Raw genomic sequence first — 26,609 nt, 5'->3', positions numbered from 1 at the left:
ATCATCATTGACGGCAATTCTGTTCAGTTGTTTCCGCTCTATTTAACTTCACAGGTTTTAGAATGTATTGTTTAAGAAATGAACTACTTAAAACCAGGCTCCCAGGTTGTATTTTACTTATGACAGTGAACATCTCTTGTATATAAAAAGGATTAATGTAGCTCTAGCTGATTTGACATTTTCTAAAACATACACTGCTTTGTATAATTCAAAATAATTAAGACAGTCATTTTAAACACAATGTTTTCCTTTTCTGACCATGTCTGATACAGGCTGTCTATAAGTCAGACCTGGAGTGGCTTCGTGGAATTGGCTGGTTGCCTAATGACTCTCCGGATGTTAAGAGAGTGAAGCATGCCCAGGATCTCCTGAGTGATAATGTGTATCGTACACGTATTGAAAGCCTGAAATACACCAGTGTTGTTGATTCTCCAGACGTTCTTCTAGCTAAAGTGAATGCCGAACAAGTCAGCATTGTACGTTACAATGTTCTTAAAGCTGTTTCAAGGCTATAAACAGTTAAAGAGAAATATCACTGCTAAAATATAAACTTGATCGGTGGTATTTTAAGTCAAGTTTAATGCTTTTCCAGAGATTTTTTTTTTTAGAGATGATAATTCAGGAGATATTTATGGGATTTTATGTTACTGACAAGTGAAATTCCATAATTACAATATCATAAAATGAACTATTTTAACAGCCAAAATACAAAGAAGCCTGGGAAAAGGACAAGACTATGATCCATATTATGCCAGACACACCTGAAATCAACTTAGCCAAGACTAATGCTGTTAATTATAGCCAGGTATGCTTATCATTCTATTTTCTACATTTCTATGAAATAATATGTGTATTCTGTGAATTTTACCATTCTAAGATGTTACTTACAAAGTTGACGATTAAGTCACATGAATCTCATTGAAGTCTGTCCTCATACAGGGCTTGCAACATTCTCTTCTCTCTGCTGAGTATTATTAAAGTATTCAGACATTTTAAAATAAATGCTTGCGTTCAGCTGCTTAAAAATTATTAATATCATGCACCATTGAGATAATATTTTGTTGAAATGGACGAGAACCCAAGGCATATAAATATTTTCTGAACTTTTACAAACACCCTTCTGTGCAGTATAGGTTACAAAACTGGTTGCAGGTACTGTACATGTTTGAAAGGCAGTAAAATTTGCAGCAGTATTTATGGCTAGGAGCAGGAGTAATGCACAAAAGATTCTCATGATATTTCAGCAAACAAATGGCAGTAAACTATGTGTTTCTTTAATGGTAGATGCCAGAGTATTTAGCATATGTGTGACATTTTGCTGTCTTTTCAGAAACTGTATAAAGAAGCTTGGGATGAGTTGAAGATGAGTTGTGATTTGAGAGCAGATGCAATCCCAATCAAGGCAGCCAAAGCTTCTAGAGAAATTGCTAGTGATGTAAGTGCCAAAAGAGGCATCTAGCTCTTCCCATGCTTTAAGAGCTATTTCATGATAACTGTTAGTAATGGTGATCTTTGCTCTTTACACAGTATAAATACAAACTGGATCATGAGAAGCAGAAAGGACATTATGTTGGAGTTCCAAATGCAAAAGCAGATAAGAAAATGAAGTTTGCCCTCGGCATAGGCAAAGTTCAGAGTGAACTAGAATACAAGAAACACTTTGCCAAATGGAAGACACAGTGCCACCTACCAGTAGACATGCTATCTATCGTAGCGGCTAAACATGGTCAGTCTTTGGTCAGTGATGTTGATTACCGTCATTACTTGCATCAGTGGGTCTGTCTTCCAGATCAGAATGATGTCATACAGGCTAGGAAAGCCTACGATCTTCAGAGCGATGTAAGTTAACATGAAAACTTAGTTTAACTTATTACTGTATTGTGTCTTCTTAGTCTGCTTCAGCTCTAAGTGGTAGGAATCTTCTGCTGAATTCAGTGAATTGGCTTTGCTGTTTATTAGGAATGCAAAGTATATGCCAGTGTTATATATTGCCAAGTTTGAAGTGTGATAAATTCAGATATAGTGCTCATGTTGGAATTACTGCTCTCCTTTTAACCAGTGGAAGTGCCGTTATTTATCAATCTTGATGGATTGTACAGGGAACTGTAGCTAACAGCATGGACCCTATTTTGTTTTCCCAGGCTATTTACAAATCTGATTTAGAGTGGTTACGGGGTATTGGATGGTTGCCAAATGATTCGGTTGGAATCAACCATGTCAAACATGCTGGAGATCTCTTGAATGAGGTAACAAAATGTTTTTCAATACTAAAATTTTCTTAAGGGTAGTTGTAATTTAAAGTATTTTTAATGGTTAAATACATTAATATTTTTTTTAAATAATAAGTACAACTGGAGTACTTCCACAGTATTCATTGTGTATGGAGAGTTTTTCTTTCCATGTAAACTTTCTTGTCTTCTCTATGTATTCAGAATTGCTGTGTTAGCTATAAAATATTCCAGTATAATCTGACTGTTCATCTTTTCTCTTGTATAGAGAAAGTACCGTACAAAAGTCGAAACTCTTCCATTTACTCCAGTGGCGGACAGAGTTGATTATATCACAGCAAAGAATAGTGGTGAAATTCGTAGTGATGTAAGTTTGCTAGCATGTTTCTGGGCTGTTAATTTGATCTGTATCTTTACATGGTAGGATTTTATCTTTAAAAGGACATTTATTTTATCTTTTTAAAAAAATGCAAAAGAATTCTCAACCAGTCTCTGGGAATTCTGTGAACGTATGACATAAAGATAAACAGGACTTTATTAGCTCATCTCCATCACTTATGAGGGAAGAAGCTCCTCGAGCAGAATAACATCATGCCTAGACATGTGAAAAGCCAGTGCTAGTTCTGCAACCAGCCCCTTCTTTCAGCCTTGGCCGATATCATTGGTGATCATTGACAACATGAACATAAATAGCACTTGCACTTTGGCAACCATAACGTTTAATCCTTCTCGCTTATGCCAATATGAGTTTACGCTTTTTAGTTAACCACTGTGTAACAATAAACATGAGCAAAACTGGTGTGCTCTCAGCTTGCCATTCTTTTTATGTCATTGAAGGCTAGTCTATGAGAAGCTGGTCTGTGACCATGAAATTACATGACCCTGTCTCGGTTCATGAGTTTGTGTTTCTTTTTTGCTGCATGCTTCTGTTACAGAACAGGCCAAGCTAAACACTTACATTAACTCAGACACTGGTAAAAGGTTGGCAATAACAATGATACAGTTGAATTGAATGGCATACTGCCATGCAACCACATACACACATTTGGGCATGTCCTGTGCTTGGGAACATGACTCAGTGTAGATATCTGTGGTTGGGAGATGCTAGAATGCCGCACTCACAGAGAGATCATGCTTAGTAAAGAGATTTGCTCTTAAAAAGCTTAAAATCTATTGCCCTGGTTTGAACACTTCTTCCTTGGCTATTGGCTGTACATCCCTGTAGATCAAACAGCTAGCATACCTTTGACTTCTGAAGATTATCCTCTGTCCATCCAGCTGCCTTGGAACAAGTTTTCAAAATTTTCTCAGAGAAATTTTGTAATTTCTTGTCTTGTATAATTTCCTTTTTAAAAAAAATACCCATTTGGATGTATATTTAATGTGTCATGTTTAATAGCCTTGCAAATTCAGGGGTTTATACATTATTTCATGCATAAAATATGGGTCTTGGCATTATGTTTTCCCAATTTCGTGACGGTGCTGCAAGGCAGTCATTTCTTTCTCTGTTCTAGATTAAATACCACAAGGCATGGAATGAGGTCAAGTCAAATTATACTCTAACAGATACGCCACAGCTAGATATGGCTCGAGAGGCAGCCAGAATTCTTAATCAGGTATGTGATCTCTCCTTGACAGTTTATACTCACATTAATAACTCTTCCAAGCAATTTAGAAAACTTGCCTTATTAACATCCTAAGGGAAGGATTTATAATCCTTACACTTTAATATAGGTTACATATATACGGTAATAATTATCATTATAGTAGTGTTGAATTCCTCCTCGCTTTTATTTTCCACAGAATTTATACAAGGAGAGTTGGGAGAAAGAAAAAGCCACTGGTTACCTCTTACCTCCTGACACTGTGCAGATCTGTCATGCCAAACGCTCAAATGATGTCCAAAGCGAGGTAATAATTTTTCTCGTTAGGAAGGCAAGTGCTTGGAAACCTGGAAATGTTAAAGGCCTTGCAAATTCAACAACAGACACAGAAAGCTTTCCATTAGGGGTAACATCCAGTAGACTTTTCATGACCCATGAAGTCCACTGTCCTCCAAACAATTCAGCCATCTTTGTTAATATGGGTTTTACAGATATCAGCGCTGAAAGGTCAGATTCTCCTTTCCACCTTCGCTTTCTTCAGAAACAGTCTTTTCAAAATCAACTAAGGTGGACTTCCATATTTTATAAATGTTAAATAATTGAAGTGATATTATGATTATAATATATAACTCTGATTTCACTTTTTGGCATATTATGGAGGCTTCCTCCTTGAAAAACTGTAAGATGGTATGCACATTACATTTTAAACTTTTCCATAATGGATGTTAAAATTATTACATTACTCAGTTTGAATATACATTTTATCAAAACAGTGTGATATAAATAACTTAAATAAGCATCCACTCTTCAGACAGTCTCAAATAATTTGTTACAAAAATTTATTACAAAACTGAGGCTAAATCCACTTATTAGCAAACATTTTCTAACAAGGCGTTCCTCTTACGTTGAAAATACTGTTCACTGAAAAATGGTAGCATATTTGTCTAGAAAATTGTATATTTTGAAGTGGAAGGACTATGCAAAGTAAAATTCCTGTTTGTGTCATATTTTTATCTGGTCATGTACTGAAAACCCAAGACTGCAGTTGACAACTCCCTTTCTCATCTATTATTTGTGTTGATGAAACCATAGCTGTTCACGGGTTAAAAACAGAGCAGGTACAATCAGTGTTGATTTTATACGTATTTCTCCCCTCTTCCATCAGCTTAAATACAAAGCTGACTACGTCAAACAAAGAGGTCACTATGTTGGAGTTCCCAGTATGAGAGATGATCCAAAACTGGTGTGGTTCGAGCATGCAGGCGAGATCCAGAATGACAGGTTGTACAAATCAGACTATCACAAAACAAAGTCCAGAGTTCACATCCCTCCGGATATGGTGTCAGTTGTAGCAGCAAAGGAATGTCAGACCTTGGTCAGTGATATTGACTACCGCCATTACCTGCATGAATGGACATGCCATCCTGACCAGAATGACTGTATTCAGGCAAGGAAGGCCTATGACCTGCAAAGTGATGTAAGTGATATTACATACCTACTGTGTAATTTCCACTTGGTTTGGTCTAAGTATATCGTCCATATTACGTAAGACTGAAAAATGTCATCCTAAATTAAATAATTTCTTTCCTTTTTTATTATGTTTTATGATTTAGAATATTTATAAATCTGATTTGGAATGGCTTCGTGGCTGTGGTTGGATTCCTCTGGATTCAGTGGAACATAAGAAAGTTAAGAATGCACAAGAACTGATAAATAAGGTAAGAGAAGATATTTTAGCCATTATGTGATTAGCTGTTCTTTCTCATGCACAGTGTTTAAGAAAATATTTCATCTCTTTGCAGAGAGCATATACAAAAGAAGCCCTTGATAATTTTTCCAATTATACCAGTGTGGTTGACACTCCCGACATTGTTTTGGCAAAGATTAACTCTGTCAATCAGAGTGATGTATGTACTTTTTTAAAAATAGAAACTGTTATATTACTAGAATTAGTAGATTACTTAATTGCTTTTGCTAAACTATACTGTTTTTAGCCTTATGTATGTGTGTGTGCGCATATGCATGCTTCATTAATAATAGACTTTTACTCAGGTAAATAAGTTTAGTAAGAAGTGATATAAATGAACAACACAATATTGCTATCCAAAATAATTTTGTATTTTTCTGTAGAAGAATATAGCATGTCCCTTATTTAGAGTTTACACAGATTTTGATTGTATTAGTTTAAAATTGAGTCCTGTTCTCGGTGAATAGCGGTTAGTTGTATAATGCTAGTGGAGTTCCTGCTGTTGCTACTAACATGTATTTGCTGATCGGTATGTTTAATCTCAACAGAATACTGTGTGGATTTTGTGGTGTGACATACTGATGACATTTGCCTGTGTATAATAGTGGTTGTGACATACTACACAACATTACTGAAGATATGATAACATAACAGAAAATTAATGTCTACTTCTAATAGATGGACTAGCTGGGATAATTTATTTCTCCTGTGGAATTAACATTGTGTTTGTTTTCTTTTGTAGTTAAAATACAAGGAAACATTTAACCTTGAAAAAGGCCAGTATATTGGGTCTGATGATACTCCTGCGCTGAACCATGCCAAAGATATGTCCTTACTATACAGTGATGTAAGATTCAATAAATATCTAAGCTTTAATTTGTTTGTTTTGAAAGCAACAGAATGTGGAGTGGACTTTCGAAAACTGTTCTATTTCTGTTTCTGTCATTAGTCTGCTGGGTGGCACTGGGAAAGTTATTTAATCTCTTTTTTCTTCAGTTTTTCCCAGTTTGGATCATTGGGATAAGGATAATTTCTTTCCTTATTGAACTGATCTTGAAGCAATGCTGTGTGGTGTTTGGAATTAGTATTAGCAGTATGAATAGCAGTAGCAGTAGTAGTAAGTTTGTGTGACAAAACCAATTTATAATTCCATCCAATAATATCTTCCTAGATTACTGATAAAATTTACATTTATTTTTTGAGAGGAAAATTTTAGATGATTTATGCTATTAAGCAGTTGTTTTTGAGTAGTCTCACTAATTTTAATGAGAAATCTCTATTTTTTGAAAATGTAAGTGGCTACTCATTCATACTACTAGGTGCTTCATAATTTAGTCTGAAGGTAAATATGATGCATTAGAAAAGTGCCACTGACACAGTTAATGCTCTTATAATAAACAATAGTATTACTTGAAGATTTTTCAGAGTTTTGAACATGTGTTTATAAAATTATTTATGTCATTTCTATACCGCACTTTTAAACAAGAGTTCATATCTACATTTTGGATATTTTACTCTTCCAGATGAGAAATGTTGAATTCCAAATATAGTAAAGAAAGCAGAGAACAGCTCAAATTTGTGCTGAAGTACCTTCCTGAATTGGAACACTTACTTTGTTTGCCTTACTCACAATGAATAAGTGTTCAAAATGAATATTCTTCATTTGCTCTATTGGGACAATTCATGGTATAAGGAACTGCGCTATAGAAGTAGTCATATTCCATGTGCATATAAATGGTAGAGTCGGGTTTCTTGGAAAGTATAATGGATTTTTTAATCAAAAGCTGTATGTGTTTTGTTTGTCTAGAAACTCTATAAAAAAGCTTGGGAAATCAGCAAGCCCATTGGATATACTTTGGATGAGAAATATATTCCAGTTGTTGGAGCAAAGCGTGCAAACTACATAAATAGTGAGGTTAGTATGAGTTTTCCATTCTTTCTCTTTTTTTTCCTATATGTTGTTAGAATGAACTTTAAAATTTCCACATTAATATTTTGCAGCTTAAATATAAGGAAATATATGAGAAGCTGAAAGGCCATTACCTGGCTGGGAAGGAGATTGGTGATTTCCCTAGTGTCATTCATTCGCTAGCATTCCAGAAAATGAGGAGCGCGGTAAGGAGAGAATTAGTCTTGCTGTAGTATCTTCCATTTTCTTTGTTTTAGTGTGACATATTTAAACATAAATAATGCAGCGCTTAATAACATCAGTAGAAGTGTTTTCAGTGTTTGTTTCCTGAATGGTTATTTTCTACATGGATTGAATAATTGAACTTGAAATGATGTAGGAGATTAAGAAGGGATTTGTTTAGCTATTACACATATTAGCATAGAGAAAAAACCTTTTTTCTATTTCGGTTTAAGAATCTGAGCAGTAAGAAATACTGCATGTAAAAAAAAAAATGTTACTATTGAATTGAAGTAGGAATTTAAGAACTGGAAAAGTAAATGCACATTTGGTATTTTGTTATCATCACCACTGCACATATAGCATGTCATGCAGGGCATAAAGTTAGTATAATCCCAAATATTCTATCTTCATTTGGACAGGGAGTTTTAACTAGGTTAAAAACATGTTTGTAGAATGTGACTTTTTTTATCTTCAAGTCTCGTTAATTTGCTCACCAGCTGTTAAATCTGTAAGAAGGTCATTCAGAATAAGTCATGATTAATATTGAAGTTAAGATTTCATTCTACTGAATCCCATGGGAGCTTAGCTACTAAGTCCAGAAAGCATGCCTCAGATTATGCTATAACCTGTAGCCTATTATAGTCAAAATTATGTGGAAAAACACTTCTCTCTTCTCGCCTTTTCCCCAATCTTTCCTTTTTAGTTGGCATACAGAAAGAATTATGAAGACACCAAAGCAAATGTCCATATTCCAAGTGACATGATGAATCACGTGCTAGCCAAGAAGTGCCAGTATATCCTCAGTGATCTTGAATACCGAACTTACTTCCATCAGTGGAATTGTTCACCTGAAGAAAATGATGTTGTTCAAGCCAGAAAAGCCCAGGAAATTTTGAGTGATGTATGTGTTTCATTTATTTGTTTCATATTTTAGTAGCCTTTCATGTCATTTTTTCCAAGGTATTTAAATATAAAATACTTTCAAATATCTTCCATAGTATTTAAATATGAAATTAATAACCATGGTCTTAGATTGCTTAGTAGTATAGTACCAAAAATTACATTTTTACAGTTTTCTTTGGGACATTTTAATGGTCTGGTTATTTAGTATTCATTTGTAAATTGGAAAAATTTTAAGTTAACATTTATGAAACCTTCCCAAAGGTCACTGCTATCAACACTTAATCTCTTCTTGACTGGATGAGACTGTATAGAAAGCTTACCATCTGGCACAGGCAGGGAAGAGATGTGGATGTACCATGGTACAGTCAGAATGTTGCTGCACTGCAGTGATCCTTATGTATTGTAATTGGGAATGATGTAATGTGCACAGGGGCCAGGACAGCATCCACAATCCTCCTGGATCCAGTGGGTCTGGAGAAGACTCCTCTTCATTCGTTTGGGGTTGAGCGAATGGCACACTGAACTACAACACTTTTTCATAGTACATAGTCAACAGTATCTCAACTTGGGCCAACCAACCTTCCTAATAAAATCTGATGATGTGTTAATTGCCTGGCCTATTACTGTGCTGTATCATTTGGTTTAGTTTCCCTTGCCAATCCTGTGGGTAAAAATCATTGAGTCAAACTGTGAGATGGGCTAGTCTTTGTGCTCACATTTAAGCTTCCAAATAGATTGGAATTACTGAATGAGCCTGGTTCAGATTCAGTGGTAACCTTCTGCATTGAGTTTGCACAAGTGGAAGATACTGAATATAGAGAAGAAAGAAATACTACTTTCTTCAAGTAGAAGGCAAATTTCTTTCTAACTAAATAGTCTGTTTTCTTCCATATAGGTGGTATATAAAGATGACTTAAATTGGCTGAAGGGACTTGGATGTTACGTCTGGGATACTCCACAAATCCTGCATGCTAAAAAATCCTATGATCTCCAGAGCCAAGTAAGTGTGGTTTCCTCAAATAAGTAAATATTTATACGATTTTGTTCTTCCATTTATGATTCACTGGGACTGACACCTGTCCTATTCCAGAGCAGAATGAAGTAGTTCCTATTACATCAGAAATATTTTGTTCAAACTATTATAATGCGCTCTTTCAGTTTCATCTGTAGAGACGTGATCACTTTTGTTATTGAAGGAGCAGAAAACTTAGGAGAATGGAAGGACAGCAAGGTTGTGTTTTTTAACAGTGAGAAGATAACACTTTGTTCTTCTGTATGCCACCCTGTGCACAACATACTTCAGTGAGACATTTATGTTGGGAAAATAGTGTCTCTTGCCTTGCTAACTGTACTCTTAGCCTACTAGATGCTGTAGAGTGATGTGCAATTTTCATTATTCCTTAGTTCATACTGGCTATATATTAAGTGTTTCTTTTCTATGGCCTGTCACTTTTAAAGTTGGTCTTAACTACGCCTACGCCTTAATCCTGGGCTTCAGTTGTTCAGAACTGATTTTAAAGGAAGCTGGCAGGGAATTTCCTGGTCATTTTCAGCATTAATGTTTGTTTTGTTTTGTTTCCTTAGATAAAATATACAGCAGCAGGAAAAGAGAATTTGCAGAACTTTGGTGTTGTTACTGACACGCCTCTCTATGTGACTGCAGTGCAGAGTGGTGTAAATGCTAGTGATGTGAGTCTCCCCACTTTTTCTACTCAGGCTTTTCCCCATGCTCCTTCTGAGAATTGAAACAAGTTAACTAAATCTGTCTTTTGTATTACAGGTGAAATACAAGCAAGATTACCACAAAACGAAGGATAAGTATACAACTGTGACTGAAACAGTGGATTCTGAAAGAGTTCAAAATTTGAAACATCTCTTTAGCAATGTAAGTGTTTCTACACATTTTTTTTCTCTTAAGGTGCTACTATGTGGGATATTTGTTTTATTTTGTTTGTTCACTCTGTTTGAAGATAAATGTCCAAACATGGATCTTATCAAAGCTAGTGATAGTCCTCTGCATTGCTTGAGTATGGGGAAGATGCTGTATTTCAGGCAGAGGGCATATTTTCTAACTGTAGGTCCAGTCTTGTCAAAATACATGCATTAATAAATGGATTCCCTGAAGAAAACTGCAGCTGAACAAAATTAAGACCTTGTATGAGAATGGGCATGAATAGTTAGAAAGCATTTTTATCACCCTTTATGTGCACTGTCAAGATTAAGCTAGTGTACAGCCTCTTGATATTAAGTAATAGTTATGGCGTATAAATAAAAACAGAAGGCCTTTTCATTTCTATTGGTTGTTGATTATTACCCAGGAGAAGAATTTTTCCGCTCACAGAGACTTTCTTTTTTCCCATAGAATCTCTACAAGAAAGCCTGGGAAAAAGTGAAAGCTACTGGCTATATAATGCCCTCTGATGCTGTATCCCTAGCTCGTGCAAAAGAACTGAAGCATAATGCTAGTATTGTAAGTGTATAAAAGATTTTCTTTTTTTTTAATGAGATCATCAATTCTAGCAATGAAATGCTTAATGCCTTGTGCATATCCTATAGGTATAAAAAAGGTTTTTTTTAATTATCTTCTATTTTTAATTTAGATATAATATGTATCTTTAGATAATCAGCTTTCTGTGATAATCATTTGGATAACAGTTAGTCCTTTGCTGCTTCTTTTCATGGAAAAAAATATCACATTTTATAGTAATAGAAACTGTTTCTTGAAAATGTCTGGTTAGGTTTTTTTTTTTAGTCTAAATTGCATAAGCATGCAGGTCAGAAAAACACCAAATGTCTTTAAATGATGCTTTACTAAGTATAGAAGAACATAATCTTATGCTTTACTGAACTGAGGCTTATGAGAGGTCACTCTCTTCATGGCTACCTTTAAATGAAAGAGCTGGAAAAATAAATAAATAGCTTATTCTATTTATTTTTAAAGTCTTCTAGTCAACTTGTTATTTTTACAACATGATAGTTATGATGTGCTTTCTTTGCCATTTAAAATAAATAGAAAACTAAGATCCTGCTTTAAAGGCTTTCTCTGCTTGTTGGACTCAGTTAAATATTTTGCTTACTGTTGAACTTTGTTCCAAAAATACAGTTGATTCATGGAGTCAGTTATTTGCTGCCTTTCTTTGCATCTGCTTAGGTAAAATACCGAGAAGAATATGACAAGTTTAAAGCACTGTACACGCTACCCAGAGGTGTTGAGGATGATCCCAATACAGCAAGGTGCCTTAGAGTTGGAAAACTTAATATTGATGTAAGTGTTGCTTACTGATGTGTGTTTTCCTGATAAAACCATACTTTCCTCAGAAGAGGCTACTCAAAGAATCCACATGCCTTCATTCAGATAGCACATTTCCACATCATTTGGCAGTGTTCAGTATTTGCTAAATTCTATAATACACCTACAAATGTCTTTTCAAGCTTGTGACTAAACCGTTAAATTGCCTGCATGGCTAAACCTTTAGTGTAGTATGTTTATGTATAAAACGGAGCACTACATAGTCTACCTCCTTTTAACAAGTGAATACAATGAAAACTTGACAAATCACATTTTAGCACCATTGTTAAGGTTCTGCAAATTATTTTTAGAGCAGGCAAGATGTAAATTTTAGTCATAGCCAAAGTGATTGCTCTCCCACTAACATTGCATGAAAATATCAATAATTTTGCTTCAAATTTATCAATAGTTAATGCTTTAGACTATTTGTTAGCATTATTCATGTACTGCTTTAACTCTGCAGCGTCTGTACAAGGAAGTCTATGAAAAGAATAAAGCCAAAATCCACATTATTCCCGACATGGTGAACATAATTTCTGCTAAGGATGCACAGAATAAAGTCAGTGAAATTGATTACCGCACACATCTCCATGAATGGATCTGTCTTCCAGATCTTCAAATCAATGCCCATGTTCGAAAAGTAACTGATCAACTCAGTGATGTAAGTTCACAAATCATGTGTTTGTCGCTCACTTTTTAAAAAGATTTTTGCATTTATGCTCTGTTAGAGGAAATGATTTAGCAAAAACTTAGTTGGAGCACTCTGAAGTCACCACTAGAATCCGTTGTATTATGCACTGCTAAATAGCATCTGTATCATGTTTTTGTAACACTTGTCAATAAGTGCATAGTTGAGATACGGCTTAGTATGCATAATTTCAGTGTTATCAGTGTAGGCATTGGGTCATAACATTACAGTTCTACCAGTTCAGCCATCCCTGTCTGTAAATCATCCTTTATTATTTGGTTGCATAAGATGTGGAAACTGGAAGTTTGAGAAAATCCTGGTGGTGCAAAGCTTCTACGTACTTGGCTTGCATAGGTCAGTCCAGGAGTAGGCCAGCAATCTATCAGTAAATCATTGCCCAGTAGAATATGCAAGTAGTTTTTTTAAAAATCGTTGTGGTTTTTTTATTTATTGGCCAAACTGAAACAATGAAGAAAAATAATTTAAATTCCCAAAGGAATTGTTTTGATATTCTCAAGCCAAAAAAAAGTCAAAATACTGGTAACTTTACTTGCCATCATTTGACAGTTGTGTTTCACACTGATTTAGTAATAAGGGATTAGATCCTAGTGGAAGTCTTACAGATTGTTTCTTTGCTCTGATACCTTAGGTGTTATACAAGGATGATCTTAACTGGCTGAAAGGCATTGGCTGCTTTGTTTGGGACACTCCTGAAATTCTCCATGCCAAACATGCCTATGATCTTCGCAGTGATGTGAGTGGATACACTGGTTTTGCTTCTTAGTTGTTTTTTCACTCCACTGTATTAAAAGGACAGAGTAGCTTTATTCTACTCCAGATATAATCTGGAAAATGTTATGTATCCTTCTCTACTGAAGTATTCATTAAAGAACCATATATGGTTATTTAAACTTTGCTGCTCTAGAAGTAGATATTGTCAGGTTACATCCCATTCAGGAAAGTATTAAGCATATGTTTAAATACTTGTCTTCTCAGAAAAGCACTTAAAACAGTAATTCTTCATTCAGAAGCCCTGAAGTATAGCAGAAGTGGTGCAGAATTCATATTTTAAAAAAGTATTTTGATGTTGATTTTATGATTTCTTAAGATTTTATGACACCTCCTTAGTTTGGGATCAAGCCATTAAAATAGGAGAATAACCATTCTGGTTTTTGAGAATATATGTCCCTTCATAAGTTCTGTATTAGAAGTATGTTGGGTATTTATCATATGGTACATATGCCTATTCTGTGAATGAGTATTGACATTTCCTGATGTTCCTTGATAAAACTTATCAGCTGTTCTTATCTGGTGAGGTGCCATGTTCATTTATTCAGCCATAGTTTCAATACACTTTCTGTTTAAATGCTGGTTCACTAGTAGAATAGTTCAGTAATAAAATAAATAGTAAATATAATAAATTCAATTAACAATGACTAGCCTTACTAGTTGGAGCTCTTGAATTTCTCTCTGCAGATTAAGTACAAATCTAAGGCAGAAAAAATGAAAAGTGACTACACTGTGGTCATGGAAACTCCTGTCTATGTCCAGAATGTCCTCAGTGGCTTGAATTTAAGTGAAGTAAGTATTTGTATCACCTTTCACCCCCAATATTGCATATGCCATTACCTCACAAGTTCTAGAAATGCAACTTTTAATATTTTTTAATAATTTTATTTTAATAATTTAATCATTGCTGATTATCTACAACTCATTGCCTACGCCTTTATAAAGATATGAGAACACAGTCACTAAAATCATTAGTTGCCTGAATCCAAAAGACTTCCATCCAGTTTTTTAGGAGAAAATCCTGTATGTATGCAAACAATACATACTGTGAGAGAACATCACAATTATGATTCTCCTCTAATTACTTTTTCTTTTTCTCAGGCTGTCTATCGTGGTGAATATATGCACAATGTTAAAGGCAAAATGATTCCTACTGATAAAACAGTAGATTTGGAGCGGGCATATCATGCGAACAAAATACAGAGTGAAGTAAGTATAAAACTTTTGGGCCCACAGAGTTTCAGATATTCAAAAAGCAAATTCTTTAAAAGTTAATGTCTGTCTGTAGCTTTTCAGATAAAGAAGCTAGATTTCACTGCTCTAAAATGAAAGTGGGAAAATGTCCTCATTTAAGCTACAAGTATGCATTATAATGCAGACATGGGGGAAATCTTTGCCAATTGTGATTAAGAGATTTCCTATGCAGCTAATGAATACTCTCAAATATTACACACAGTTGTCACAAACTCTCTCTTTCTCTCTTCTCTTGCAGAATTTATATCGCTGGGCTGGTGTGAATGCTCTACCTACTGGATACACCCTTCCCACAGATACTCCCAGCTTTCAGCATGCTAAAAATGTCCAATACATCGGCAGTGATGTAAGTAACGTACTAAGTCCTTCTACAACATGAATTGCAAGGGAATATTTGATGCCCGTCCTGTATGAGATATAACTGTTTGAGACAGTTATTTCTCAGATGCAAAATTGCTTGTCAGAAAGCAACAAGAGTGGGGTAGTTCCACGTGGATGCCTGAGCCAGGAACTGAGGGTGACCATGACATAGGCAGTGAGCTCATCATCCACAGTGAAGTCCCACTGTACCTGAATGGGGTGGGCAGAACAGGGTGCTGATAACAGGTTGCATCAACAGTCCCAGACAAGGTGAGGAACCAGGGCCAAGGCCCATCCAGGGGGATCCAGTCAGGAGCTGCAGGAAACAGAGCAGAGATGGGAGACAAGCTACCTACAACATAGGTGCAAGGTAAATCCAGGAGACAGGGCTAGAGACAAGTTACCAATAACAGAGGACCAATGTCCATCCAGAAAATGAGGATATAGACAGGGCTGAAGACAGGTGTGCTTATGTCATGGTTTAACCCCAGCCAGCAACTAAGGACCACGCAGCCACTCACTCACTTCCCCCCACCCTGAGCGATGGGGAGAGAATCGGAAGGAAAAAGGTAAAACTCGTGGGTTGAGATAAAGACAGTTTAATAGAACAGAAAGGAATGAACTAATGATGATAATAATAACAATAATAAAAGGACAATAATAATAAAAGGATTGGAATACACAAAACAAATGATGCACAATGCAATTGCTTACTACTCGCTGACCGATGCCGAATTAGTTCCCAAGCAGCGATCCTCCCAGGCCAACTCCCCCCAGTTTATATACTGGGCATGACGTCACATGGTATGCAATATTCCTTTGGCTAGTCTGGGTCAGCTGTCCTGGCTGTGTCCCCTCCCAACTTTTTGTGCCCCTCCAGCCTTCTTGCTGGCTGGGTGTGAGAAGCTGAAAAATCCTTGACTTAGCATGAACACTGCTCAGCAACAACTGAAAACATCAGTGTGTTATCAACATTCTTCTCATACTGAATCCAAAACATAGCACTGTGCCAGCTACTAGGAAGAAAATTAACTCTATCCCAGCTGAAACCAGGACAGCTTACAACATAGCTCAGGCAAGGCCTGACATCCCAGGTGTGGCTAGTCAGGGCAATTAAATCTTATTAGTGCACTCAAGCCCCAACATTGGTAATGTGTGCCTTAACAGAATTTAAATGTTACAAAACCCAATAATTATCTGAAGCAATTACTATCAAAATATAAATTTCCTCAGACAGATGCAAATATCTTATTAGATGCAAGAGAAATTTAAAACGTTATTAATCTTGGGCCACATGATAACGGTAAAAATAATGATGATGTGATGTGTAGTGTATTTAACTCTGATATAGCTAAATCTCATGTGTTTATAAAAAAATCTTGCTCTTTATACTGCATAAATTACTGTCAGAACTGCAGTGTAAGTAGAATCACAATCAAATTTAGTTTCTCTATATTTTTATTCCTTTTTCCACTTTATAGCTGAAATATAAAGAAGCCTATGAACACATGAAAGCTAAAGGATATACTCTGGGACCTAAAGACGTTGGGTTTGAAAATGTGAAGAAAGTGAATCAAGTCATTAATGAGGTACAGTAAATATATGTATTTGCTTTCAATTGTATTTGTAGTGCCCAAAATATGAATGATGAGAGTACATTGACTGGGAATGTTGTAGGGTCCCTGTTCTTTGAGGCTTTTAAGAGCAGTTTAGAAAAATATCCATCAGGAATGGTAGGGGATCATTGATCCAGGCTTGGAGTTGGGCTGTATGGCTCTTTAAAGTTCTTGATAACTCTAACTTTCTGTAATCCTGTAAAACTGTTACCATAATATAAAATAAGCTTAACTTTATTAACTGATCTGCTGCTTGATTAAAGTTGCATAGAAATTATTGTATCTGTATGACATTGGGTCTCGATAGTCTTAGGTTTTTTATATACGTACTCAGTTCTTTGGTCATTGGCTTTAATAGGACAAAAATTAAACATACATATTTACATGTCTGTAGGATTAATGTCTCACATTCTCCGTGCATTAGAGATGCTGCTATCAAAAACAATTGTGGAAAATCTTTGCCTGGTTAGAAAATAGTACGTTCGCTCCGTTTTCTCTGGTAGTTATGTAACACCTAGCAAAAAAACTGCCCTGAAAAGAGAAGTGCTTACACTCTGCCAATCTGCTTGCCATTTTAAGTTTTTAACATGTAGAATGTTGTCTCCTTTGATACAGAGGTTGTATCGGGCAACATACCACAAGTACAAGGACAAGATTCATACCACTCCAGACACACCAGAAATCCGTCAAGTCAGAGCAACACAGGAAGCTGTCAGTGATGTATGTGTCTTTTTAACATAAAAAAACCAGAAGAGATTTAGAATATTCAGCACGACCAACATGTGAAATGCTATTTTTCTCTTTGTCTTTCAGCTGATCTACAAGTCAGATTTCTTTAGGATGCAGGGACACTTGATTTCATTGCCATACACTCCTCAGGTGTTGCACTGCCGCTATGTTGGGGACATCACAAGTGATGTAAGCAACTTCTGTTGAGACACCTGGTATTTGAATACACCAGGTCTAATACTTTTATACCGAAAGTGGAATTTGGTTTCTATCATTTGCATTCTATTCTGTAATAGATAAATGCTTTGTAACTGTTTAGGGACTGATTAATGAAATTATCCCCAAAGTTAACTTTTGATTTTTCTTTTTCAAATTGCCTGATAGAATAAATACAAGGAGGATCTGAAGTGGTTGAAGGGCTTGGGTTGCTTTCTGTATGATACTCCTGATATGGTCCGTGCTCGTCATCTGCGTAAGCTTTGGGTAAGATTTTTCTTCTGAGAACCGTGTATAACAATGATTGATTTATTTACATGCATGCTGTGTACTTCCAGGAAGTTAAGTACATGAAAATGAGTAAAGACTTACGACAGAATTTCTTGCCATGCAGCTAGTTAGTTGTTTCAAAGTGCTGTTAGGTTACACTGTAAAATTTTCTTTACTACCAAGAATAATAAAAGCTTCCTAAGTGATACTGCTTTTCTCTTTCAGTCTAATTATATATACACGGATACTGCAAAGAAGATGTGGGCTAAATACAATGTGGTATTGGATACTCCTGGATACAGAGCAGTTCAGGAACTAAAAACCCATTTGAGTGAAGTAAGTTCTCTATTATTTTTGCACATCTTTGTTAGCTATAATTAAGCTCAGACCCTCTCACTGTTTTTTCTGAAATACGTGAGATGTTATAATTGCAAAGCTGTGGTTGTTTGGCTGCTAAATGAACATATGTAACAGAAGAAATAATTCACAGACCTGTCTTTTTCCAGCTGGTTTACAGAGCTGCAGGCAAGGAGCTGAAGACAAAATACACTTCCATCCTTGATACACCTGACTTCTTAAGAGCCAAGCAAGGACAAAAAATACAAAGCCAGGTGAAAAATTTGACTGATTAAAAAAAAAAACTATCAGGGGATCCCTCTTAATATACCCTTAAAGTACAGCAAAATCCTTCCAGACCATTTCAAACCAATGTAGAATTCCTGCAGAGGATGTTTAAAGTGACTATTCCTCATTTTTAAGTGGCCATGAATTTTCATGTTGACTGTGTCTGTGTAATGGCCATGTTCGGCTTTGTCCATCTGAAGCAGAGCACTGAACCCTGGTACAGTTCTGTTCCAATTCTCTGAAACTCTGACTTCATCGGAGGAATAAATATTTTTATTCATCTACCTTTATTCATCAACATTTCTTTATTGATACAGTAGTTCATTATCTAAGTTACTAGCTACAAATTTTGTGGTATTTTTAAATTTGCAGAACAAAATGAAGATACTCACCAGAGAAAAACAGACCTTATGGATGCTTTTGTCTAAAGCTAGGTCTGGATGTAGGGCAGAGAGGTCATTAATGTCACATGAATTTGACTTCTTGGTTTGTGAGCATGTTACTGGCAGTTACAGAATATCAAGAGTATGAACTGAGATAGTAAGGAAGAGGAAAGGGCACATTATTTTTTCCTGGGGTAAACCTTGTGGTTATCTATACATTGTGAATTTACAGTCATTTTTCAGAGAGATAAAGTAAAACTTACTTGAAATGTATATTTTTTGATTCTTTTCTTCTTGCTGCAGTACTTGTACGTGGAACTTGCCACAAAAGAGAGACCTCATCATCATGCTGGTGGTCAGACTCCAGCCTTTACCCATGCTAGGCACGTAAAGGACATGGTCAGTGAGGTAAGATACTTGGGGTTTTTTGTTTGGTACCACTATGCTGAACTGTTTAGAAGTTTTATTTCTAATTTCAGTGATAGTTTCAAGGCTTAGATCTATTTACCCTTCGTTTAGTTTTCTGTCTCTTATGCTTAAGTTCCACATTTCTTTTATAAGTTGTGGTAAAAGAGTACTCTTTTTTAATATGTTTTAGTATTTTATAAGATACCTGTTTCTAAGTGCTTGTTTGCAGAATCTGAGGTACACTGGCTGCAAGGCCAGGAAGACCTAGAAAGAGCTGAACAGCTGAGCTTGGTTCCCAATGTTTTGACAGAAGCGCTTTGCAAGAATGACTTTATGCAGTCAGTGTAGCACCCCTAGGTGTTAATATAATCCCAGATTAGCAAATGCTTCTAAGACTAAAGATGTAACTTTTTCCTTTTGCTATCTCTCTTAGAAAAAGTATAAAACCCAGTATGAGAAGATGAAGGACAAATACACGCCTGTCCCGGACACACCAATCTTGATCAGAGCTAAGAGAGCATACCTGAATGCCAGTGATGTATGTAGTCCATGAACACTTTCACTGCTGCTTCTTTTGGTTTCTTTATGAAAAGAACAGAAAAAGGGTCGATGGAGAACAAGCATGCAAAGCATAAAATATCTCAGTGTGGGTCATAAACAAGGTCACCCCATTTGCAAGTACATTTCCATTTGATATTTACAGAGATTATTAAGTTTTTACTTGATGTCACTTTAATGCTTTTTTAAAATTTATTATAATTCGTTTTCCATTGCACTGAAGTGTGGTCTTACAACAAAGAAAAATAGATTTAAAGTAATTTTCTTACACATGAAATCTCCAAATAGTGCAGACTGGAGTGAAATGATTGATGCTGGAGCCAGGATAGAATATGTTTTATCAGATATTTTCATATCAGTTTTGTGTTACAGTAAACTTGCATGGCACTGAGAATGTGCTCATTTTTTAATTTAGAAGTAGATTAGATAGAAAAATTTTATGAGCTGCTGCACATAAGGTTATTAAGGTGAAATTGATTTTTCCTTCAAGCATGGAATAGTGATTTGTGATTTAAGGCAGTGGCTAAGAGTACTCTGCTCATTTGTGAGATCTTTGCGATATATTTCAGATTGCACGTTGTATCCTGAAAGGATATGTGCTGGGCTGGTGTTTTGTTCTACTGATTAGTCTTACTGCTCTCTTAAGTATGATTTTTAAATACTGCAAAGGAGCATCCCAGTTCTCTTGCACACCTGAATTTCTCCTCAGAGGAAGTCGTTCTCCTAAGACTGGAATGATCTTCCTGCTTTCTTCTAGATCAGGACATGGAAGAAGGGATAAGTAGTTTTTTTATGCTAAAAGTGGCACTTCTGCTGTTGTAGAGTAGTCCTGTGATATGTGGATGTTTTTTCCTCAGTATTCAGTCTGAAAGTGAACTGGACGAAATGTTGTTTTAGAGGTACCAACTCCTTTTCTCTCTTATTTTCACCATAAGTCTCAGTCAAATTGCAATTGATTGTAAGCAATTGCAGCATCTCAGGGTTTACATTAGGATGTTAGACAGCAACATATCCCTGGATGTCAATCCTAAGAGGTAGGAAATTTAACTAAAACAATTCCTGACAGATAAATATAATATATTCTTTTATATGTTATTTTTCTTACCAGTTGCGCTACAAAGAAACCTTTGAGAATACTAAGGGCAAATACCACACAGTGAAAGATGCTTTGGATATTGTCTATCATCGAAAGGTCACCGATGATATTAGCAGTGTATGTATACAACATTTTCATTCCTAATTAGTGTTTGTCATATAATAACCTAGAATATGCCACTTATGCTATTGCTCTATTTAAGTGTGTCAAATAATTAGAAAAATATGATCAGCACTATTAATATTAACTTCTTTCCTTCTCTGGAAGATTATACACTTGATTGGTGTTACAAAAGTGAATGCAAGTAAATCTCATTTCCACTGTTTTAGTTCTGATTTTTCAGAAAAAGGAATGTCTTGAAACTGTATGATTTGGAGTGTTCTGTTCTCAGATTGTTTTACTTCATTCTTCAATTTTCTGTGTAGGTGAAATATAAGGAAAACTATATGAGCCAGTTAGGAATCTGGAGATCAATCCCAGACCGTCCAGAGCATTTCCATCATCGCGCAGTCACGGATGCTATTAGTGATGTGAGTTCAAATAGTTTCTGGATGTGAGAGGTTGAAAGTTATAAGTAGGTTTCCAAAATGAAAACCAAGTCTTATTTCATGAGAAAGGGAAGGTAGCTGAAATTTTTAGTGATTTGCACTTTCACCTGGCAGATCTGTGAAATGACAGAGCAAATCAGATGGCTAAAATTACAGCCCTTCTCCTTTCGAAATTAACAGAACAGTCTTAATTAATTTCAGTTGTATTTGCTTAGATTTGGTTGTTACTCCTATAACAACCCTTCATTGTACATATCTGTACATATACAATAACACCTTAATTGTATGAGAATAAATGTTTTTTTAATTCACACAGGAACTCCAATAGCTAATGATAGATTAGGTATGTGAATAATCTTAGTCCATCAGAACAGTATGAGTTACTCTAACTTATTTTATAACGGAATAATAATGAATGTAGCTCTGTTTGCTACACCTTGTGTTGAGGTGTCATTTCAGCATTGATTGGCTACCACTTGGTGTCACTTAAAACTGAATCCTTTTACTTCTTTTCTGAAGGTTAAATACAAGGAAGACTTATCATGGCTCAGAGGCATTGGCTGTTATGCATGGGATACTCCAAGTTTTGCTCTGGCAGAAAAGAATAAGGTGCTCTACAGTGGGGTAAGTAAAACAGTCTGAATTGGTGCTAAAGGTTTTATTGACATTTGCTTATATTGTAGATAAATTTTTCCCAGGAGAATCCAGTTCTAACCTAGACATTGATATGAATAACTCATGGTAGAACTTAATATTTAGCTTCTAAAATTTCAGTTCTTACTGTAAAAGAAAACGGGGGCAAAATGATCTTTTACTTATCCCCTCTGTTCCTTGCAAAGCTATCAGCTCCATAGTAATTTTTCTAGTGATTCTAAGTCTAGCTTTAAAATGATGAAGATTTGAAATTTCCATTGCTTTCTTGATGTGCTAGTTCCATCCTGCATACTACATTTACAACTATTTTTTGTTTGTAGATATGTTAAATGCACATATGCAATAATTCTACCATGGTTTTGCTGCAGATTGTTTCTAAAATCATGTTTTCATTGCCCTACCCATCTTTGGAATAACATTGGAATGTTTTTTTCTGTTTGTTTCTTTTTCTCCAGTGTAAGTACAAGGAGATATTTGAGAAGACTAAGTCTCAGTTTCAGTATGTAGCTGACTCTCCAATTAACAAGCATTTTAAACATGCAACTCAGTTGATGGATGGGGTAAGTGATTTTTGTAGAGTCTCGCACTGAAGTAGTAAGTGTGTGTATGTTAATACCGAGTTGAAGGTTCATCTTCCTTATGAAACTGTAAATAAATCAAAATATATTCAGGCTTAAAGATGTCTTAAGGTCAGACTAAAATCATGAAAGACAAGGTTGTTCTTATTGCCTGTCTGAGTATTAGGACAGGGCAGGTTTACAGTACCTAAAAAGTGAAATCCTGACCCCTGTTCCATTACTTTGTCATTGCAAAGAAACCTCTCCTTTGCTGACTGGTAAATACATGCTAACTTAAACAGTGCTATTTACTTAGTAACACTGATTGTTGATTGTCATGTGAAAACAGTGTAGAGAGAATCACAACTGCTTTCCTGAAACATTGAAAAAAAACTTCATCAGTGTCAGGAAGATAGTATTACATTCGAAGTTACCATAGCTCTGTTTCATTTCAGATATTTTGCCTTGAATTCTCCCAGTCTACTACTTAGTTTTTCTTACTTTTCTCCTGTAGTGCTAAAGAAACAATAAACACAACATAGTGGCAAAGGGGGTTAATGAATGCCCCTGGATCTAAGATTAAAATCACCAGTGGAGTTTCTAGGCGTAGTGCTGTACACCCACAGGACAAAGCCCATTGAAAAGCACTGTGTTCTAGGTGAATTCTCATCAGCTTAGAGTTGACATACCACACCGGCCTCTGATGCTTTTTATTAAAGCAGAGTATATTTAGACTCTCACATCTTGGTATTTTGTTCTTTTTCACCAGACATTGTTACATTTACTGAGAGGTAAACAATTTATTACAGTATTACCTGTTCTAGGTTAGAAAAACTGTTTCACAACAGATTCCATTCCAGTACCATTGCTGTCATTTCATATGCAATTTGATAAGCAGTGAACCAGAATTTGTTATGGAAGGTTGTTAGTATTCAGTCTTCTTATTGTTTGGTAGAGCAAATAAGGAAAAATTTAATGGGAGAAACATGAATGAGTAAAATTTTAGCAACGGGGGCTCCATACACGGAAATGAACTTGCCTAAATGTCTTCTGTTACGTAAGTGAAGTTTTTTGTGATGAGGCATTATAGTTTTTGCTTACAAAATGTCTGATGATAGTATAACATTGTATTTTACACTTGAATCTCATTCTGTTCTCTTTGTACTCAAATCAAGAAACTAGTTCCATAGAGAGTTGCTTCTGCAGTTATTTTTCATGACGAAAGTAAGTCATAAAATGCCTTATTGAAGAGTGGCAGGGATAGCATATAGGCATCCTTAAATTGTAGGTTAGGCATTCCAGTGGAAATTTAGAAATGCATATATTATTTGGAAATGTTTTCTCTCTATGTGTTTTTTTAATATATTTTTCTCTTTTGGATATGATCTTCAATCCCAGCCTTTAAATAGTCCACGTAAAGAGGTTTCAGTGGTTAGAACTATGATCTCTTTGTGTCTTCACTCTCTTTTAATTTGTTACACTGTATTATGCTATTCTGAGCAGAAATTATATAAAGCTGCCTATGAGAAGCTCAAAGATAGGTACAGCGTTATTGTGGATGATCCTAGGAACCTGCTGGCCAAGTGGGGGACTACACTGAGCAGTCAGGTACTGTAGGAGCACTAGCCGGTGCTGCCAGAAAGTGCCTGGTCACTCACAGCTACTCCGTCTGTGTGAAACGTCTATAGCTAGCAGTATCACAGGTTTCACCTGTGATGTCGTGATGTTCTAGTTCAGTTGATCAGACGGTCTTTGTTTTGCCACCCAAAAAGAATTATTACTTTTTGAGTGAGCTAATCTCTACTGTATGTACTTTCATATATTGTGCATCAATTGACATCAGAAATCTAATGCCTCTTGAAGTCATTGGAGAGGTTTTAAAAAATGCATGTTGTATCATCTGTTTATTTTTTATTACCTCTCTTTTAATGACCTTTACAGACATTATCTTCTTACTCGTTACTCAAGCAACAGTGACATATTTGGCTTTTGAGTATCCTCACCTTAATCTATAATGTAGTCTTATCTCCCCCAAAAATATTTTCACAATTTCATTTATGGGATAGTATGCAAATCTTTTAATATATATTCTTGACATTCTTAATTATATAGATGTAAGTTGTATGCACACCTGAGTGAATACATACAGTACCTTGCCTAAATCTCTCCACTCTCAAAGTGTCTGGGATCTAGAGCTGTGTTGTTGTTTATGGTGTTCACAAGTCTCTTTTGTGCTTCGTTGCCATTTGCATGAACAGAAAAAATATAAATCCTTTGCCAAGATGCTCCTGCAACATGGATGTAATGAAATTCTGAGGCCAGATATGCTGACAGCACTCTACAACACATACTTATGGAGCCAGGTAATATGAAGAACTGCTGCTGTAGGAGACATTATATATACAAATATATATATACAGATTAGCTGCTTGGACTTCTAATATTTAATGCTTGGGAGTTCTCTAAATTTCTACCGACATCAGACTCCAGAGTTTTGTCAATGTGCTTAATGCTGGCTATGACAAAGTATTTTTTAAAACAGAATATCTGAAACAATATTTACTGTAACTTGGACTTCACTGAGCTCAGGCTGATCTTGCCTTCATTTTCTCCTTTCATTATAAATAATTGTTATATATACTTCTATATTAAATTTCACATACTTACATAAAGAACAATTTTCCATATATTTATGATATTGTGTGTTAGCTGTTCCTGATATTTACCTAACCAAATTCTCATTCTGCCACCATTTCTTGGACTGACCACCCCTCATAATGCAAGTCTGTTAATTCAGTATGAACACGAAGAAGTAATTTGGCAAGTAGATTACAACATTTATCTACCACTCTGCCTGAGAATGGTGTCAGATTGTGTCTAGATACAGAACAGAGTCATGTCTCACTTCTAAGTGCTCTTAGAAATGGTATAGGCACACAGGTCCGTAGTAAATCATGTTTTCATCAATTTCCTTCTCTACATACTGCTTTTAAGCAAGGCTAGCAAAGCAGTCCTCATGCAGTCACATAATACAGTTTATTAAAAAAAAAACAAACTATCTCCTTTTGCCCGTTCTAGTAAGAATCAGAAGGTAGAAAGTGAGTATGATTCATCTGTTTATTCATACAGAACAAAGAGCCTAAGACATTTATATTTCTGACGATGTAAAAGAAAGCCTGTAATGACTCTGATATATTGTGAAGAATTAATTTTCCATATTCTACCTTCTTTAATCTGGATTCCAGCATATATATTTTGGTTGTACCAGTTGGATGAAGATGTGGCTTATTAAATAACTGATACATATTTATTTCTGCTCTGAAATCACAGCTGCTAGCAGTAACCTTACTCTTCAACGGTAAAAATTATTCCTGACTGGGCCAGGTGAAACTGGCATATAACATTTAAATTATAAACTGGAAATGCAGCAGTAGAAAACAATTACATGAGAGGGAGAGGGGTGTTGTTCTTTGTTACTATTAGCACAGTTAATAAAATTCTTCACTAATAAGGTACTGAAGTTCTTTACTAGACATTTTTGTTCAATTTATCCGTGGATTTATATTATGTCATTAAAAAATCCTTGCAGGTAAGTGTGAGTATGTTTGAAGAAAAAAAAAAAAAAATAGCACTCTGCCTGACCTGCATGTTCATCTGAGTTGACTTCATGTTATGATTTGTTGTTTGTATATGATTTTTTTATATTTTGTCTGTTGTAGTCCTGTTTCAAAGGCATGGATTTATTTTCTGATGTAAGATAGAGCATGAAAGTTCTTTTTTAAAAATATGTTCTAATCTCTTCCACCTGCCCTCAGGCTGTCTACAATGATTTATCATTCTCAGTGTACAGTCTGTTCTCACTGAATTCTGTGAAAACAGGTTTAGAGTCCTGAGCAGGGCAAGATGATCTTTAAAAAAGAAATTATCAAAACACAAATTCTGCTATCAAAGCCTTTA

General features: G+C 35.6%; 1 protein-coding gene across 39 annotated transcripts in view; it reads left to right on the top strand.

Moving 5' to 3' along the window:
• Positions 1–26,609, top strand: part of NEB (nebulin) — a 130,169-nt gene that overhangs the window by 67,379 nt on the left and 36,181 nt on the right. For 35 of the 39 annotated variants that reach the window (XM_052793054.1, XM_052793055.1, XM_052793062.1 and 32 more), the window contains 38 exons: positions 273–476; positions 701–805; positions 1,331–1,435; positions 1,528–1,839; positions 2,142–2,246; positions 2,497–2,595; positions 3,743–3,844; positions 4,032–4,139; positions 4,998–5,309; positions 5,446–5,550; positions 5,635–5,739; positions 6,322–6,426; positions 7,387–7,494; positions 7,581–7,694; positions 8,414–8,611; positions 9,509–9,613; positions 10,198–10,302; positions 10,394–10,498; positions 10,976–11,083; positions 11,765–11,878; positions 12,366–12,563; positions 13,240–13,344; positions 14,067–14,171; positions 14,481–14,588; positions 14,872–14,979; positions 16,475–16,582; positions 17,225–17,329; positions 17,423–17,527; positions 17,723–17,821; positions 18,050–18,160; positions 18,331–18,435; positions 19,135–19,239; positions 19,673–19,777; positions 20,906–21,010; positions 21,319–21,423; positions 21,961–22,065; positions 22,551–22,655; positions 24,911–25,015. In XM_052793054.1, coding sequence (XP_052649014.1) covers positions 273–476; positions 701–805; positions 1,331–1,435; positions 1,528–1,839; positions 2,142–2,246; positions 2,497–2,595; positions 3,743–3,844; positions 4,032–4,139; positions 4,998–5,309; positions 5,446–5,550; positions 5,635–5,739; positions 6,322–6,426; positions 7,387–7,494; positions 7,581–7,694; positions 8,414–8,611; positions 9,509–9,613; positions 10,198–10,302; positions 10,394–10,498; positions 10,976–11,083; positions 11,765–11,878; positions 12,366–12,563; positions 13,240–13,344; positions 14,067–14,171; positions 14,481–14,588; positions 14,872–14,979; positions 16,475–16,582; positions 17,225–17,329; positions 17,423–17,527; positions 17,723–17,821; positions 18,050–18,160; positions 18,331–18,435; positions 19,135–19,239; positions 19,673–19,777; positions 20,906–21,010; positions 21,319–21,423; positions 21,961–22,065; positions 22,551–22,655; positions 24,911–25,015 — 4,716 coding nt within the window. Of the gene's footprint in view, positions 1–272; positions 477–700; positions 806–1,330; positions 1,436–1,527; positions 1,840–2,141; positions 2,247–2,496; positions 2,596–3,742; positions 3,845–4,031; positions 4,140–4,997; positions 5,310–5,445; positions 5,551–5,634; positions 5,740–6,321; positions 6,427–7,386; positions 7,495–7,580; positions 7,695–8,413; positions 8,612–9,508; positions 9,614–10,197; positions 10,303–10,393; positions 10,499–10,975; positions 11,084–11,764; positions 11,879–12,365; positions 12,564–13,239; positions 13,345–14,066; positions 14,172–14,480; positions 14,589–14,871; positions 14,980–16,474; positions 16,583–17,224; positions 17,330–17,422; positions 17,528–17,722; positions 17,822–18,049; positions 18,161–18,330; positions 18,436–19,134; positions 19,240–19,672; positions 19,778–20,905; positions 21,011–21,318; positions 21,424–21,960; positions 22,066–22,550; positions 22,656–24,155; positions 24,261–24,910; positions 25,016–26,609 lie in introns of all 39 variants that reach the window. The other 4 variants (XM_052793061.1, XM_052793038.1, XM_052793030.1 and 1 more) reach the window with 1 other exon arrangement.

The sequence above is a fragment of the Harpia harpyja genome, chromosome 7 (assembly GCF_026419915.1).
Source record: "Harpia harpyja isolate bHarHar1 chromosome 7, bHarHar1 primary haplotype, whole genome shotgun sequence".
In the NCBI taxonomy this organism is placed as follows: domain Eukaryota; kingdom Metazoa; phylum Chordata; class Aves; order Accipitriformes; family Accipitridae; genus Harpia; species Harpia harpyja.
This window is presented reverse-complemented; position numbering and strand designations above follow the sequence as displayed.